Genomic DNA, 14648 nt, shown 5'->3' on the forward strand with positions numbered 1-14648 from the left:
GGACAGTGAGCAGTGGGGGAATGAGGGCTTGAAAAGCCACTGGCTCTCTGTGAGGCTAAGAATGTTATCAGGTACTTCAAAGCAGCAGCTGTGAGAAACCAAAACCTAAAAACTAATATCACAGGAACCAGGACCTTATCAAGTTAAATGTAAGACTAATGGAGCGAGTAACAAGCCATGAAGTATGGGGGCATGAAATTATGATAAAATTTCTATGAAGCAGAAAAAAATATTCTTCAAAAGATTTAAAAAGCATCCCTATTTGTAAGGGTGTTCGGTTTCTTTCTGTGTTTAAGAAAAAAATGGACAGTCTAGCTCCTAAAATTAATACATAAAGCTCTGTTAAGCAGAAATGTTGGCTTTTCAAGGCAATTTTATTAGCAGAAACTCTGTTGGCTGTCCTCAATTGTTCAGGGCCATAGACTCACGAATTTGGAAGGCATCATGAGGTTATTTGTTTATGAGACCCTGTGGCTGGCTACCAAGAATCCCTATCACCACACTTGTCATATTTGCTTTAAAGGTCTCCCAAAATGAAAGTGGCTCAGATTCCATTTTCAGTGTCTGCTGCTGCTTTAGCGGGACAGGATGGAGCAGAGGAAGGCTCACCAACACTTGCTAGCGTTCTGGCTCAACCTCAGGGCCGGCCAACTTGTCAGAACTATCCCAGAAAGGCAGGTGGCCTGAGCTGCTGCGTTGGCTGCTATGCTAGCACGACTGGTCTTCTACCCAGAACTGAGCTTCAAAGCCTCGTTTACTTCAAGACATTTTCACTGGGAACCCCTTCTTGTGCCAGCCAAGCTTTTTCACTGAAATGGATTTTTTGTACATTCTCCATGGAAATGATGTACATACCCCTCATCTTTTGCATATTGCAGGAGATCACCAATCACTCCCTGACCAAAGGAATGCGACCTCTTTTGATTTTCTTTGTGGACTCCATTGCCCATCTGTCCCTTAGTTTTTACCGGCCTTCTCTAGACTTTTAGACTTTTTCCCATCTTTCTTAAAATATGAAGGTGACAGGGGGACACAACCCCCAAGGAGGCTCCATTCAATGTTTCAGTCTTCCATATGGCAGAAATTAGGTGGAAGATTTTAGAGATAACTGCAGTGGTTCAGTCTTGGAATGGAAAAGCCTTACAATGGCAAGAACCCCTTAAGCTGAATTTCTGACACATCAGAATGTGCTTTAAAACATCTAAGGATGGAAATAAGCAATTCAGTGGGTTAGTACACAAGTCCCAGGATCAAATACAGTTCATATATTCACTAGCTGTGTGACCTTGGAAAAGTAAACTAACCTCTCCAACACTCAGTTTCCCATCTATGATGTGAAAGTAGTAACCAGTTCTTACCTCATAGGAATTTTGAGAGACTTGAAAAGCTACTGCATGTAATGTGTTCAGCATAACACTGGACACAAAATAAGTGTTCAAAACTAATTTTAATTTTAGGATTTTTTTTCATAAGGTATACTTGTTCATTATTGGACACCTTTGATTGTTATAAAACTTATTTCTTAATGCTATTTTTGAGTATGTCCTAATTTCCAATGATTTTTTTCTCTTTAAGTAGTAAAAGAGCTATATGGATGCCAGTTTCTTTTCTTCTCCAGATTAACATCATCAAATTCTATTTCATATAATAAGATTTTCATGTCTCCTGCTGGGTTGCTTGCCCTAGAGGCCCTCTAATTTTTTAGTGTCGAAATGTCAGCCAAACACAGGACTTTTGCCAGTCCTATGATTCTTATTTCATATCAGCTTTTTCTTATATACAGGCATACATGCTTGTGTGTGTGCGCACATACACACATACACACACACGACTCTATGTGGTGCACCACGAGTCAGTTATTTAAGAGGAACACTTAGGATATGCCATATCCTAATACAAGAATACGAAACCTAAGAAGTATAAAAAGAATAGCTACAGTCTCTGAACCCTCAACATCAACTCTTCAATGGCCTAGAAACACCATGCATCTTGGATAATCATTTGATTTAGCAGAATCTCAGCAGCCAGGATCATTTTTTAATAGGAAGGTCAGTTCCTGCCTACTCTTAGCAAAAGAACTAAAAGAACTTTATTAAACCATGAAATTATAAGATCTCCCTTCATAGACAGTTAACCCATCATTCAGAGGACCCTAAACCAGGACTTTGCTCAGAAGCATATGACTTTGGAAGTCCTGAATTCTGGAGCATCACCAAGGCCACGTTTATAAGGAGCACATAGAGCCAGGAGAGAAGAATACAGAGCCCCAGCATTCTAAAACAGAGCTGTCCCTATAATGTGTGAGACACATCACGTTTCTCTATGCTCATCACTACAACAGACTCGGTGGAAGCAGAAGTAATGACTCTTGTGATTACACTTTATTCACCACGCTTTCTATTGGAGACTCAGTGTGTTTTCTTGGGAGATATATATAGATATCTATAGATATTATAGATAGATAGATAGATATCTATATATATATATAATCTCAAAATGTTTTCTTTATTTTTCTACAAAGCTTGTGTTTTCTCTGTAAGACATCTTTCTTCTTCTCCCTGTTCATCTGCATTCTATTTTTGATAGTATTCCCAGTATCCTTTGAAGTTCTTTTCCATCTTCCAAGTATATAGCAACTCTGTCCAACTTTGTGCTTCCTTATGATTCACTTGATTGTTATTGTCCAGCTCGTGAATAGAAGTATTAAGTAAAACCCCTTTAAATTTATGATCCGATCCCTATGGATTAACACACAATATTTTTTATATCAAGATGCTGAAATCTCAACAGTCAACCTTAACTATAACTCTAAGAAAGGTACAATATTGTCTATGCCTCTGCTTCCTGAGGTGGGTTCTGTGACCCTTTACAGAATTTCATGGCCAAATAAGTTTGGAAAATGCTGTAAACTATAATGACTCTAAGATACTCATATTACCTTATTAAAAACATTGGAGAATCCTATAGTAAAGTATTATATTTTGCCCTGTGTTTCCCAAACTTAACTGTTCATGGAACACTTAATAACTTTCTATAAAACACTCTTTCGGGGACCGACTACTCGAAGCAATTTCTACAGCCTAGTGATAACAAATGTCATGAAGAAAGACTTAGAAAGCCCATCCAGTTTCTCTGTATACAATCTTTCACTTTCTTCTTACCTACACAGTCTAATATTCTTCAAAGAGAGAAAATTAAATTGTTCTGACATTGACATTATTTGTTTGTTCAGAAATCCAACTTGAATTGTTACACAATATCTAGGGCTCCTCTGAGTAATGGAAAGTAATTTGGTGATCATTCTATTATTTTCTCTAGGATTAAATTCACATTGACCAATTTATATTTTCCCAGGTGTGCACATGTGTGTATCATTATCCAGACAGTTTCCTAAGTGCTTTACATGCATTTAGTTCGTTCTTAACTCACAACACTCTTAAAAGGTAGATGCTATTAGTTTCATTTTATAGATATGGAATCTGCTGACTGCTGAGGGCAGATATCTTGTTTAAGGTTTCCAAGACTAGTCGGGGTGAGAGGGAGGATTTAAACCCACGTATGTCTTGACTCTAGGGACTGCACATTGCACTATATTGCTTCTCAGGTTAAAGTTCGGTGACTTCCTCTATTCTCCATGGGGCTAGGAACATTTTGACACCTGTTCAAATAAGCCAGTCTTATCCAAAAACTCCACTTCTGCCCTTGCCTTAAATTTTTCGAGCTCTCCACCCCCACCTCTTCTCAGTCTATGGTTTTCCCCTTGTCATTTCCATCTATTCCTGTGGTTTTAGTTCTCACTGATACGGGTTTAATAGTAATCAGTCAGTTACAGCCTGGCATCCTTCTAATGAATCCAGACTGATTTTTCCAGCTGTCTACGAAGATCTCAAAGTCAACATGCTAGATACTAGATTTATTCCTTTCTCTAATTGCCCTTCTCTCATCTTTATTTTAATTCTCCTTTTTCAAGGCTGCCCCTTAAGGCCAACTTCTCTCTGCAGCTCACCTAGATCCTCCCAGGCAAAATCAATTGCTCTTTGCGCTCTAGATTCTTGATAGTGTATGTCCACTTACAATTGGTTGACTTTCTATAACCAAAATTGTAATAACAACAATGGCCACTTCTATCAAGTTTGCCATTGACTTTTATAGTTTGTGAAGGGCTTTAAGTGCATTCTTATGTTAAATCCTTATACTAGTCACCATGGGGTATGTACTATTTTTATCCATGTTTGACAAATAAGGAACCACAGCCACACAAAGATTAATAAGTAAGTTGTCCCAAGGTCCCACAGCGAATGCATTGCAGAACAAGACTTAAACTCAGATCTATCTGACTTAGAAGCTAAAATGTTAGCAATTTAAGAATAAGACCATACTGTATTCCTGGCCTTTATAAATATTTGTAGAATCAACTATTTGGTGAATGAGTAGGTAAACCTAAATAATGCTGTAATGTGCACATGGGTACATTGACCTCCCATCCATCTTCCCATGTCTCCTGGAATGTGTGGTCTTCACAGCTCAGCAGCTCTAACACAATGGTCTTCAATCTCCTACAGGAAGTCAGCTATCTTGGAGGAAATAAAATGGGAAAATGACTCACATTTTTTTCATGGGTGTTCATAGCCCATCCAGCCATCTAGAGATGGCACATTGGCTGACTGATCTTCACAGACCTCCCCAATGGCATTCATGGCCTCAGTGACTTGAGCATTCTCAGGCTCTGTCCACCAGCCTTTCAGGCTCAGAACCCCGATTCTATCAGCACCTTAAGAGAGTATTTTCCTCTCAGAGCCTTATTTATGTGAACCAAGCTGCTGGTCCAATATCTAAAACCAGAATACCAAATTATTCTTGTATAAGCATTAATCCACAATCCTTATCTGAAGCTCATGGGACCAAATATGATTTGAAATTCAAAATTGTTAGGATCCTAAAGGTAGTACATATATTATAGACATATATTATGTCCATACCCACAGCACAATGTAAGGTAGCACCATTTAATCAAACATTTTAATATTTCAGCAGCAAACCCATGATTATTCTCACCTCATACCCCTTCCAGTCAGGTTTGACCACCAAATTAGCTCAGAGCACGTTATGTTGTGCTGCCGGTGATTTTTTTGGGGGGGAAAAAACTTTTAGTTTTTAGAACTGTTTTTTGTTTTTGTTTTTTGAAGATTGGAGAGAAATACAACAAATTAAGAGATTATAGCATGGAGTACTTGTTAGAGGCACAAGCTCTGAAACCTGGACCTCTGGATTCAGATCTCAGTTTCCTTCCCAACGGGTAGAGACGATCTTGGGCAAGCTTTTTGTGTTTGGATTTCCCACCTCTGAAAAATAAACCTGAGTGCTGACCTCAGAGGATTGTCATAAAAATTAAATGGATTAATACACATAAGGTATTTAGAACAGAGGCAGGCACATAGTCAGCACACAACAAAGTGAGATGCTACTGTCATAATTTCACTGAGATCTAACACATCGACTCATCCCAGCCTGATGAGTAAATTCTCCCTGTGGAGACAGCAACTATATAGGGAGATAAATTGTGTCCAAAACCCAATTTGTGCATCCAGAATATGAGATAACTGTGATGGTATTCAGAATATTTAAGTCCTTATGACCAGTGTATTCTCTGCCTCGTAATTAAGACTCTTTGCAGAGCCAGATAATAATCAGAAGGTTGTTTGGTGAGCATGGGATCAGGAAATTTAAATGACTTTAATGCTAATAACATGAGGCTGAGACATCCTGACGCATCCATCTTGCCACAGAGTCAGCCTGCCTAATGCCAACAGAACACTGAAGGTCTGAAAGCTTTCAGGTCACCCTTCCCTCTTCCTGAGACAATGCTGGGCCAGCAGTGCTACCATATGCCTCAAAATGCTCCTCATTCTAGGCTTCTCCCTTCTGATTGGCTGTTCTCCCATTCTTCAGATATGTCAATAGGCTACATCAGGCTGAGGTCACCTCTGCCAAGTCTGTCACATACACTCAGGTCCTAGACCCCTTCTGCTCTTGTAAGATGAGTGTACCTAACTTTGATTGGATCATTTATATGAGTTGCATGGCACAATTCTGTGAAGGCAACTTTATTTCCTTCACCTTCGAGCTCCTAGTAGACAGCTCACTGTACCTCCTCTTAACACAGTGGGCTTCTGGGTTGACCAGGGCTAGAAGGACATTGGAAGCAATTCCTCCAGGATACAAGTGAGGCTGCAGAATGGTTTCTCCCTCATCACTCACCTCTTATTCAACTGGGTTTTTGAAGTTATAGCTTGTGATGGCTGCAGCCTGGCTTCTTCTGAAGATCAGTCATCTGCTTGATAGGCTTTTTTCAAGCTATCTATCACAACAGTGGCAATATTTCCTCTCAATCTGAGGCATGCCAAATCTGTGTCCCTTCTGATTTCCTCGATGAAAAGCTGCTGACTTTGCATTGATTCTCAGAAGGAGTTATGACTTTTGGCACTGCATTAGTCTGCTTCAGAAGATTAGGGTGTTTGTTTTGTGGCCTAGCTATGCCCCCTTTAGCCCTTTACTTGGTGGGAGGGTTAGAAAAATCACAGGAAGAAGGAGAAGGAGAAAATAATTATATAATTCTACTAAGTGCTCACCCTTGCAGCAGATTCCCTTTAAAACGAACGTTAAAATAAATATAGGAGTGGGGAGGGCTAGTTAAGGAGTCAAGTGCCTACAAGCCAAGCACCTTCTAATTTTTTTTAGCACATGAAGCTCTTCGGCTTATTCAACATGTATGTGTATCTCTGACTGAAGCAGCATTTCTCTTCTAGAAGAAGCAACAGTATTAAACTCATAGACCATGTATTGAAGAACCTTCTGGTGAAGCTCATGCATACCTGTGCTTCATTTCCTCAGTGAAAGCTTAGCAGTGTTTCAGTAAACAAGAATTAGGAATTACCAGTTCCAATGTTGAATATAAAGGTGTTGGCTTGGACAAGGCTCTTGCTTCTCTTTGTGCCTTCAGTTTCTTCTTTTGTAAAGTGAAAGGGTCCATGAGATTATTTCGTAACTCCCTTTCTGCTCTTCATTTTTAAGTTACTCTTTATAAATCAGCTTACCTGGTCTCATGCTTCCTTTCTGTCTACCTATCACGTATTTATCTTTTGCAAGTATTTTTGAGGTTGTTTCATAGATGGATTTGCCCTAATGAAGCTTAAATTTCAGGATTCCTCACTAGAATCCTTCTAAACTTTAAAAAAAAATACTTTCATATATAATTTTGTATTGTATTTTAAAGTTAATATTCCTTTTTTCCCAGATTTGACTATGCTTTAGACCCACAACATCTGGATTTGCCCCTCGGTGGCTCAGGGAAAAAGACAGATACAAATAAGAGTATCCAAATAGGAGTTTAAAAGGAGATGTGAGAGAAGGAATCGAAGGAAAAGAGCCAAATATGAAATGAGTTTACCCAGTTGAGCACCAGGTTGCGTTTTGAGTCTCTGCTCCACTTTCTGGAAGGCAGAGTCGTGAGGGGCATCTGTACATTGTATAACTCTGGCTACCAGAATGGAGGAAATGTCCAGAAAGAACAAAAATTTCCATTAATACTGAACTCTGAGAAATGTTTCCGTGGAACATTTTATATGGGCCAAGATCATACTATGACCAAAAAGTATTTTCACTGTGATAGAAACCTTCTTGGAAATAAGTGACAAAGTTTTGATCAAATATACATTGAACAGCTCTTCTGTATCAGACATTGTCCTGAGCAGATTCCAGAAATACAGACAGGAATGAGGTGTGACGATTGTCCCTCAGAACTCTCAGGCAAAGACACAAACAATTACAAATAGAAGTTGGTCAGTTTCTCAGGGAGGACTCTACAAGGGGTGTGCAATCACAGGGAGTGGCTAATCCACATCAGAGATGAAGAGGAAGGGGAGAAATAACTTCCAAGCTCAATTTTAAAGGTAAAAAAAAAATATTCTTTACATAATGCTTGTCACTTCACAGGGAATGTTAACTGCCAACATGTGTCTAGACAATCTTCCTGAGAGTAATGTGACTCTCCTTCCCATGGTTTATAGGCACTGTCTCTGCTTTTTTTTTTTTTTTAACTGTCTCTGCTTTAAGATGAAATTGTGTTCATTGATTCATCCCTTAGAGACTCCAAAGAAACCCAGCCTTTCACGAAATGAATTGTAGCCTTGTCTTATTCCAGAGGCATTTGGAAGACTTCTCCTGGCTTGCCTGTAGCCTTTGTGATGGATGTAATAGGTTTATTAAAATCTTTAGTTGTCTGTAGGGAATCAAAAACAAGGTGTTTGGACATTATAATAAGGAACATTTGGAAAAACCATAACATTTGAAAATATACTAATGGACATCCCCTGGTGTTCAGTTATTTGCCACTTCAAAAATCTTTATCCTGATGAAAAGTTTAAAACTCTTTTCAGCAATTGCCATTTTATAGCAATGGAATAGAAAGTGACTCACCTGGCAACACCTCAAAACACTGTGAGCCACAAAAATGAGGAAGAGGCTGAATTTTAAGCATCCAAAATGTTAGGTAATAGAAAACATCTTCATGAGGAAAATAGGATCGTATAATGGCCCTGCTTGGCGAGCTTTGTATAGCTGCAGTGAACATTCCTCCCTGTACTGGCATCCCCAAAGGAATTGAGACATTTCTACATCTTTCTAAAGTATTCAGCTGCAGCAAGTACTGCATCAAATAGTCTTGCAGGTTTGCTCTCCATTGTGTCTGGCCAAACATCCTGAGAACTTCGCCTTCCATTATGCATGGCCCTCTAGCTCCGTGTAAGTTTGAAAATACCAAAAAAGTCTCTTCCTGCCACCCTAACTTCCATCCTCTTTGACGGATTACAAAAGGCAAGCGGTTCCAATAGAGCAGGATTTTCGATCATGGGGAAATTTGGAGCTTCTGCAACTGATACTAAAATTATGATGCTTCCATCATACCTCACTCAACAGGGGATTTACAAAGGGGAAAAAAGGAAAGATTCGGTACCAAGTCACTGTCACGCTGCAGCAAAGACAGTCTGCTGACGTGTTGGGTCAGGAATTCAGCAGTCCTTTGAAGAGATTGCATTCAGCTTGAAATGCAGTTCAGAGGGCAGAGCTAAAACACAGAAATGGAAATTCAGATTTCCAGTTTTGGTTGAAGAATGATCGTAATTAAGCTGAAGCACTATAAACTCTGTGCTTTAAAATCAAGAGATTTTTAAATGTATTTAATAACTAAAGATAAAATTTTAATCCTTCCAAGGTTTAAAAAAAAAAATCATGGTAAGCTTTAATTCCTCTTTAAATCCCTCCCTTTAAAGAAATAGGAAAGTAGCTCTTGGTTTTAAAGAACACACCTAGAAATCTCTGAGTAAGGTACAATGATTCAACAAGTTATGTTAAATGTTAAATGTTAAAACAAGCAGAGGGCAGTTGTTTGAAGATAAATACGAAAATAGAAGTTTAATGATTCCTACGTTTACCACCTGTTAGGAGTACACTCCAGTGATGTGGAGAACAGGCCTGAACAGCTCATTAACAGCTATCACTTATTAGCTATGTACCATGTGTCAGACATTTTTATGGATTATTTCATTCAATCCCCCCAGCAGCCCTATGCAGTAGATATTATTAACCCCTTTCAGGTGAGGAAATAAGCATAGAGAGGCAAGGAACTTGCCCCAAATCACCTAGCTAGTCAGTAACCAAGCAGGACTCTCACCTCGTCCGGTCTGAGTCCCATCTCCTGCCCTCCTTGGCACCACTACCCAAATTTAGTGAAGAAGATGTAAATATCAGACTCTTAATCAGCGATATCTATCATAGTGTTGCTTGCTTGGTGAACCAACTATATCAATAATGGTAATCTGCAGCAAAGATGGGTATAGTACACACTACCTGCCAAGCAGCAGTTTGAGTGCTTTGCATTCATCAATTTGTGTAATCCTTGCAATAACCCTCAGAGGTAGAAAATCAAGCTACGGAGAGCATAAGCAACTTGCCCCAGGTCGCACAGTCAGTGAGTCTAGGAGCAAAGCTTCAAACCCAGACAGCCTGGCTTCTGTGCCCCTGCTCTTGGCTAGGAGTTGTCAGGGGACAGACTAAATTCCCGTCCACATTTGAACCAAGTCCACTGCATTCTAAAATGGTCCCACCACCTTAGCACAACCTGTAAATTAAAGTGGAAGCTGGGAAAATGGATGAAGTCCATGATCGATATGAACAACCTAATGTATTCTTGAATTATTCTGCTCAATTAAGTTTCTATTACACAGTTTAATTCACATATCTGACAAGTAAAAGAGGACTAAAAATGATGGTTATGTGAAATTAATCAAATAAAGGGCCAAATGACTTTCAGCAGCCGACCTATGCATCTCATAACACATTTAAAGAGATCTCGTGCATATGTGGGTATATTTGCACAGGTCCACTTAGTGTATATTTGGCACTCCGTGCCCAGAACATAAGCCTCGCTTAAAATCTGTTTTGCACCACACACAAACGTCCGTTAACTTTACAGGCAGGCACAAAATGTTTGATGTCATGAAGTTGTCTTGAACCAGCTGTTGAAGTGGAGCATTAGTTTTCCAGCCCTGATAAGTTCAGGAGTTCTAGAATGAAAGCAAAATGGTTTTGATGGATGAATACATATCTTGCTTTTTCTGTGCATATTTCCTAATGATCTGAATGCTATTAAGTGTTAAGTTTCTGAGATTTGTATTTTAAGTTAAAGATGGCATGTATTAATAACTGTCTAACAGTTTTTCTTTATTGTTTTCTTTCTCTCTGCAGGTATCCCCAGTATTTCCAGTATTGGTAGTAAGTAAAAAAAAAAAAAAAAAGAAAAGAAAAAAAAGAAAAAGAAAAAGAAAAACCACCAAACCAAGTCTAGGCTAGCTTTGTTTTCTTGTTGAGCTCCTAAGATCTATTTTCCCAGTGTCCATTTCTGATGTAAGAGGGTATTTTCTTTGTGGATTGAACTGTTGTTCTCTGCACAGATATAGTCAAAGCACAGATAAAATAGTCATCGCTGTGTAACCTCGCTGGGGACATGCCAGCACCACAGCTCCCCTGACTGCTTTTGACCAATGAAGCCACCTCTCCAGAGGTGCGATTGCTTAGGAAACCATTTTTCATTTAGCAGACATATAAGCCGTCCTATTTACCCATACTTAGTAACCCACAACAAATTGAACTTTCTCCTTAGGACTGGATGGATTTCTACCGTAATTTTTAAAAGCAGAGAATGAATACCAATGAATGCTTTAGGCATATTCATTAGAACCCAGTGAAAACGCCATGAAACCAGAGGGAGGGAATTTTAGTAATTTATTACATGCCAGTTTTTGTGAAGGCCTGAAAGAGGCAGGTTGGTGATCATTAGTCTTCCTGGGGGAACGAAGGGGAAAAAAAACAAAAACAAACCTCGGTATGTACATTTCTCCCTATGAAAATACAGTGATTCATCTTTTCCTGACCACTTAGGCTTAAGTTTGATAGAGAATGGGGTATAGAAAATATATACAAAATTTAGGAATCCAACTAACCAGAAATTCCTGCAAGAAATCTTTTAGGAGAAATAGAAGCAGTTGAAAGAGAAGTCCCTCTTCAAGCTTCTATGGAACATTTCTCCATTCCCATTGCAGTGTCCCTTCTTCACCCATAAAACAATGACACCCCAACACCAAGCCTGAGGTGTTCATTCAGGAAATGCCCCCCACAGCTTTGCAGAGCAGCATCTCACGTTTCTGTATTTCCCACCATGTCTCTCTGATGGCCAAGTCCTTCGCAGGCTGCTGAATCACCCATTCAAACAAAGAGCTGAGGAGGCAGAGATTACTCCCTGTAAGTGATCGCTGTGGTCACCCCTCGCAGCCCTCGTCGTCGTGGGTGCTGTGGCACCCAGGGTGACTGCGTGCGAACAGCCGTTGAATACCCAACGTCCATCCTCAAAGCAATACTTGATAATTTGGATAAAACAGCTTCCCACTTCGTATAAATGCACCGTCAGGTCTTCTACTTTGTAAATCAAGCCAGTTTACTTAAGCTCGCCAACAGGCCTGGACGCAGATTTGTTAAGCATGAGCTGTGTGTTAAATGCCATGAAAATCAGCGGCTCTGTCAATAGACGTAGCGTTCACAACCCTTTAGATACCAGCCTAATGCTACCAGCCTGGCCTTTCTGGTCTTGTCGAAATGGCACCAGTTCTACAAACTGGCAGGTGAAACTTCAGCTCTCATAGTGTCAATGTTCTGCTTCAGTATTTCCCTGGCATTTGCCTAAGTGTGTGTGTATTCACACACACGCACACACACACGCACACGGCCCACAGTGGGCTCCTTTCAGGCCTTGACAATCTCATTTATGTATATGCATTTTAGGACGAAAGGGAACCAAATGGTAGCCAGCAGAGACAGCTCATTGGAGGCCGCGATGGCCGTCTGACCTGTCAGATTGTCAGAAATGGATGGATGGAAAGTAGTTCTTGGGCGCTGGGTGTGTTTCTGTTCAGAGTGTCAGTCGTGTGTTGCATGGACCCTCTGACTGTACCGCTCACTCCCCATCTCATCCGGCCGCCTCCACCACATGCCCCATGTCTGAGCATCAGCAGATGTTGACCTTTTACACACTGATTCAGGAAATTCCAGTTTTGTTTTGCTTCGTTTTATTTTGAAATCAGTGGTGACCCGAAAGGATGCTGTGTTGTGCCTCTAGGAAAATTTAACTCCTTAATACCTCACCAAACCTTCTGACGAATAACGTCCTAGTTTGTGACCTGCCTTCCTTATGCCTCTGGCTGCTCTGCTAGGACGGCAGTGGGTGTCCCCTCAGATTTCTCCAGCAAATAGGAACATAAAAGCTGCCAGGAGGTTCCCAATGTCCCACACAACTGGCTTGCCTATTGCTGGCTTTAAAGTCGAGAGATTTACGATCAAACCATCCAACACAAGAGTATCTTCTGGGCTGCTTAAACAGCATTCGCACGTTCCTTCTTTGTGGGCTCATAAGGCGCTTGTTGTATGCACTAGTGGATTCCTTTCCTCTCCAAAGGGCAAGAATTCATGCTAGATGACTTGCTGCCTATTCCAGAGGGCGCAGGAATGGGCTTCCAAGGTATGAACCAAAGAAGAGGGAGTCGCTTGGATTTTTAACTAAGTTTGGGGGTTCACCAGGGCTTCTTCCTTTATCCCAAAGAAGGAATCAATGAGCATAATTTCTCCAAGTATATAGACAATGCCATTTTAACAGTTGTAACACCCCCAAGGTTCCTATCATCAAAGCATACCACAAAGAAAGTGAATGATACATACTTTTGATGTGAATTATTGATGTATGTAACCATAAGTTGACATACATATACTATATACACAATAACTGAGGACTTCGGAGCCCTAGGAGATTTCAGTATAGGTCTCCAACTGTCAACACTGTAATTAAGGTTCAAATGCATGGACAGAGTGGTCATCCTTTCCGATCATCTGCTAAAAATGTTTTTGAAACAGATTTCCCATTAAGGTCATTTGTACCTGCTGTTGTCTATTTATTAGGAAACGGATTTCCCAATCATTTCTAAGGTACTTGATTTAAAACTTGGTCATTTTGATGTGCTTTGGCCGTGGCTGAAAAGATACTGGTGATATTGTCAGCAATTAATGAATCCCAAAATAGATCTAAGGTCATTTGAGCCTTGTGATCTCTGTTTTTACCTAATGTGGCAGTAATTCATTCAGTCTTCATTTTTTTATATATATATAAAATGCATCACACACTTAGAAGTAAACATTCATGATTTTATCCAAGTGAACATTTGTTGATGCTGATGATGCAAATTAATAGTCGGTTTGGTGTGGATGTTTTTGCTAGAGTGATAAACTAATCATTACCTTCTAGCATATGTTATCTGATCCTTAGTCCCGAAAAGCAAGTGATTTCACTAATTATGTTAAACAGTATATTTTAAAGACCATAATTGGAAGACAAACTGGCCTAACGTGCAAATAGCTTTGTGTGGATGCTTATCACTTAAGAAAGCAGGTGACAGAGGAGTCAGAGATGAAAGGTAGGCCAGCCACTGAAACGAAAGATCACATCAGGAAACACCATTTCAAAAAACTTGGCATTTTTTTTAAGTAAATAAAAGTATGTCTTGGAATAACAACAGAAGTAGAGAAATGTAAATATTCTGTGAACCCAAGTATGCATTATTTCTTTAAATTCCTTTGAAGTGATTGAAGTCATGATACATAAAGCATAGAATATTGATGGAGGTGTTTGGCTGTCCCCTCCTGTCTACCTCATTCCATGAGAAAGAGTGGTTCACTTCAGGGAAATATTCCATTTTCCTGTTTTCCCTTATAATGAGCATTGCCTTCATTGTGGAGTTAAAACTTCATCTCTAATTTGATTTAATTGACAGGGCTGTTAAACAAGGGAAATGCTACCCACAGGGATCCATCAGCCTTTCGAGAAAGCCCAGAGATGTTTTCTTACTTGAAAATATTTGATGCCAGTTGGAGACCTTGTAAAGGTTGTTTTCCATACAGCATCCAAATATTTTTATTCAGTGCCCATTTACTGTAGGAACCTGGATCGTGAGGAAAATAACAAGGTTAATCATTTCCCCACCCAAGGGTTATTA

At 39.7% G+C, this 14648-nt stretch overlaps 1 protein-coding gene across 1 annotated transcript in view; it reads left to right on the forward strand.

Moving 5' to 3' along the window:
* The window catches only part of NTNG1 (netrin G1), a 298389-nt gene that overhangs the window by 217521 nt on the left and 66220 nt on the right, over window positions 1-14648 (forward strand). The window contains exon 4 of the mRNA XM_055340644.1: window positions 10801-10827. Coding sequence (XP_055196619.1) covers window positions 10801-10827 — 27 coding nt within the window. The remainder of the gene's footprint in view (window positions 1-10800; window positions 10828-14648) is intronic.

This window comes from Nyctereutes procyonoides, unplaced genomic scaffold (genome assembly GCF_905146905.1).
Source record: "Nyctereutes procyonoides isolate TBG_1078 unplaced genomic scaffold, NYPRO_anot_genome, whole genome shotgun sequence".
Classification (NCBI taxonomy): domain Eukaryota; kingdom Metazoa; phylum Chordata; class Mammalia; order Carnivora; family Canidae; genus Nyctereutes; species Nyctereutes procyonoides.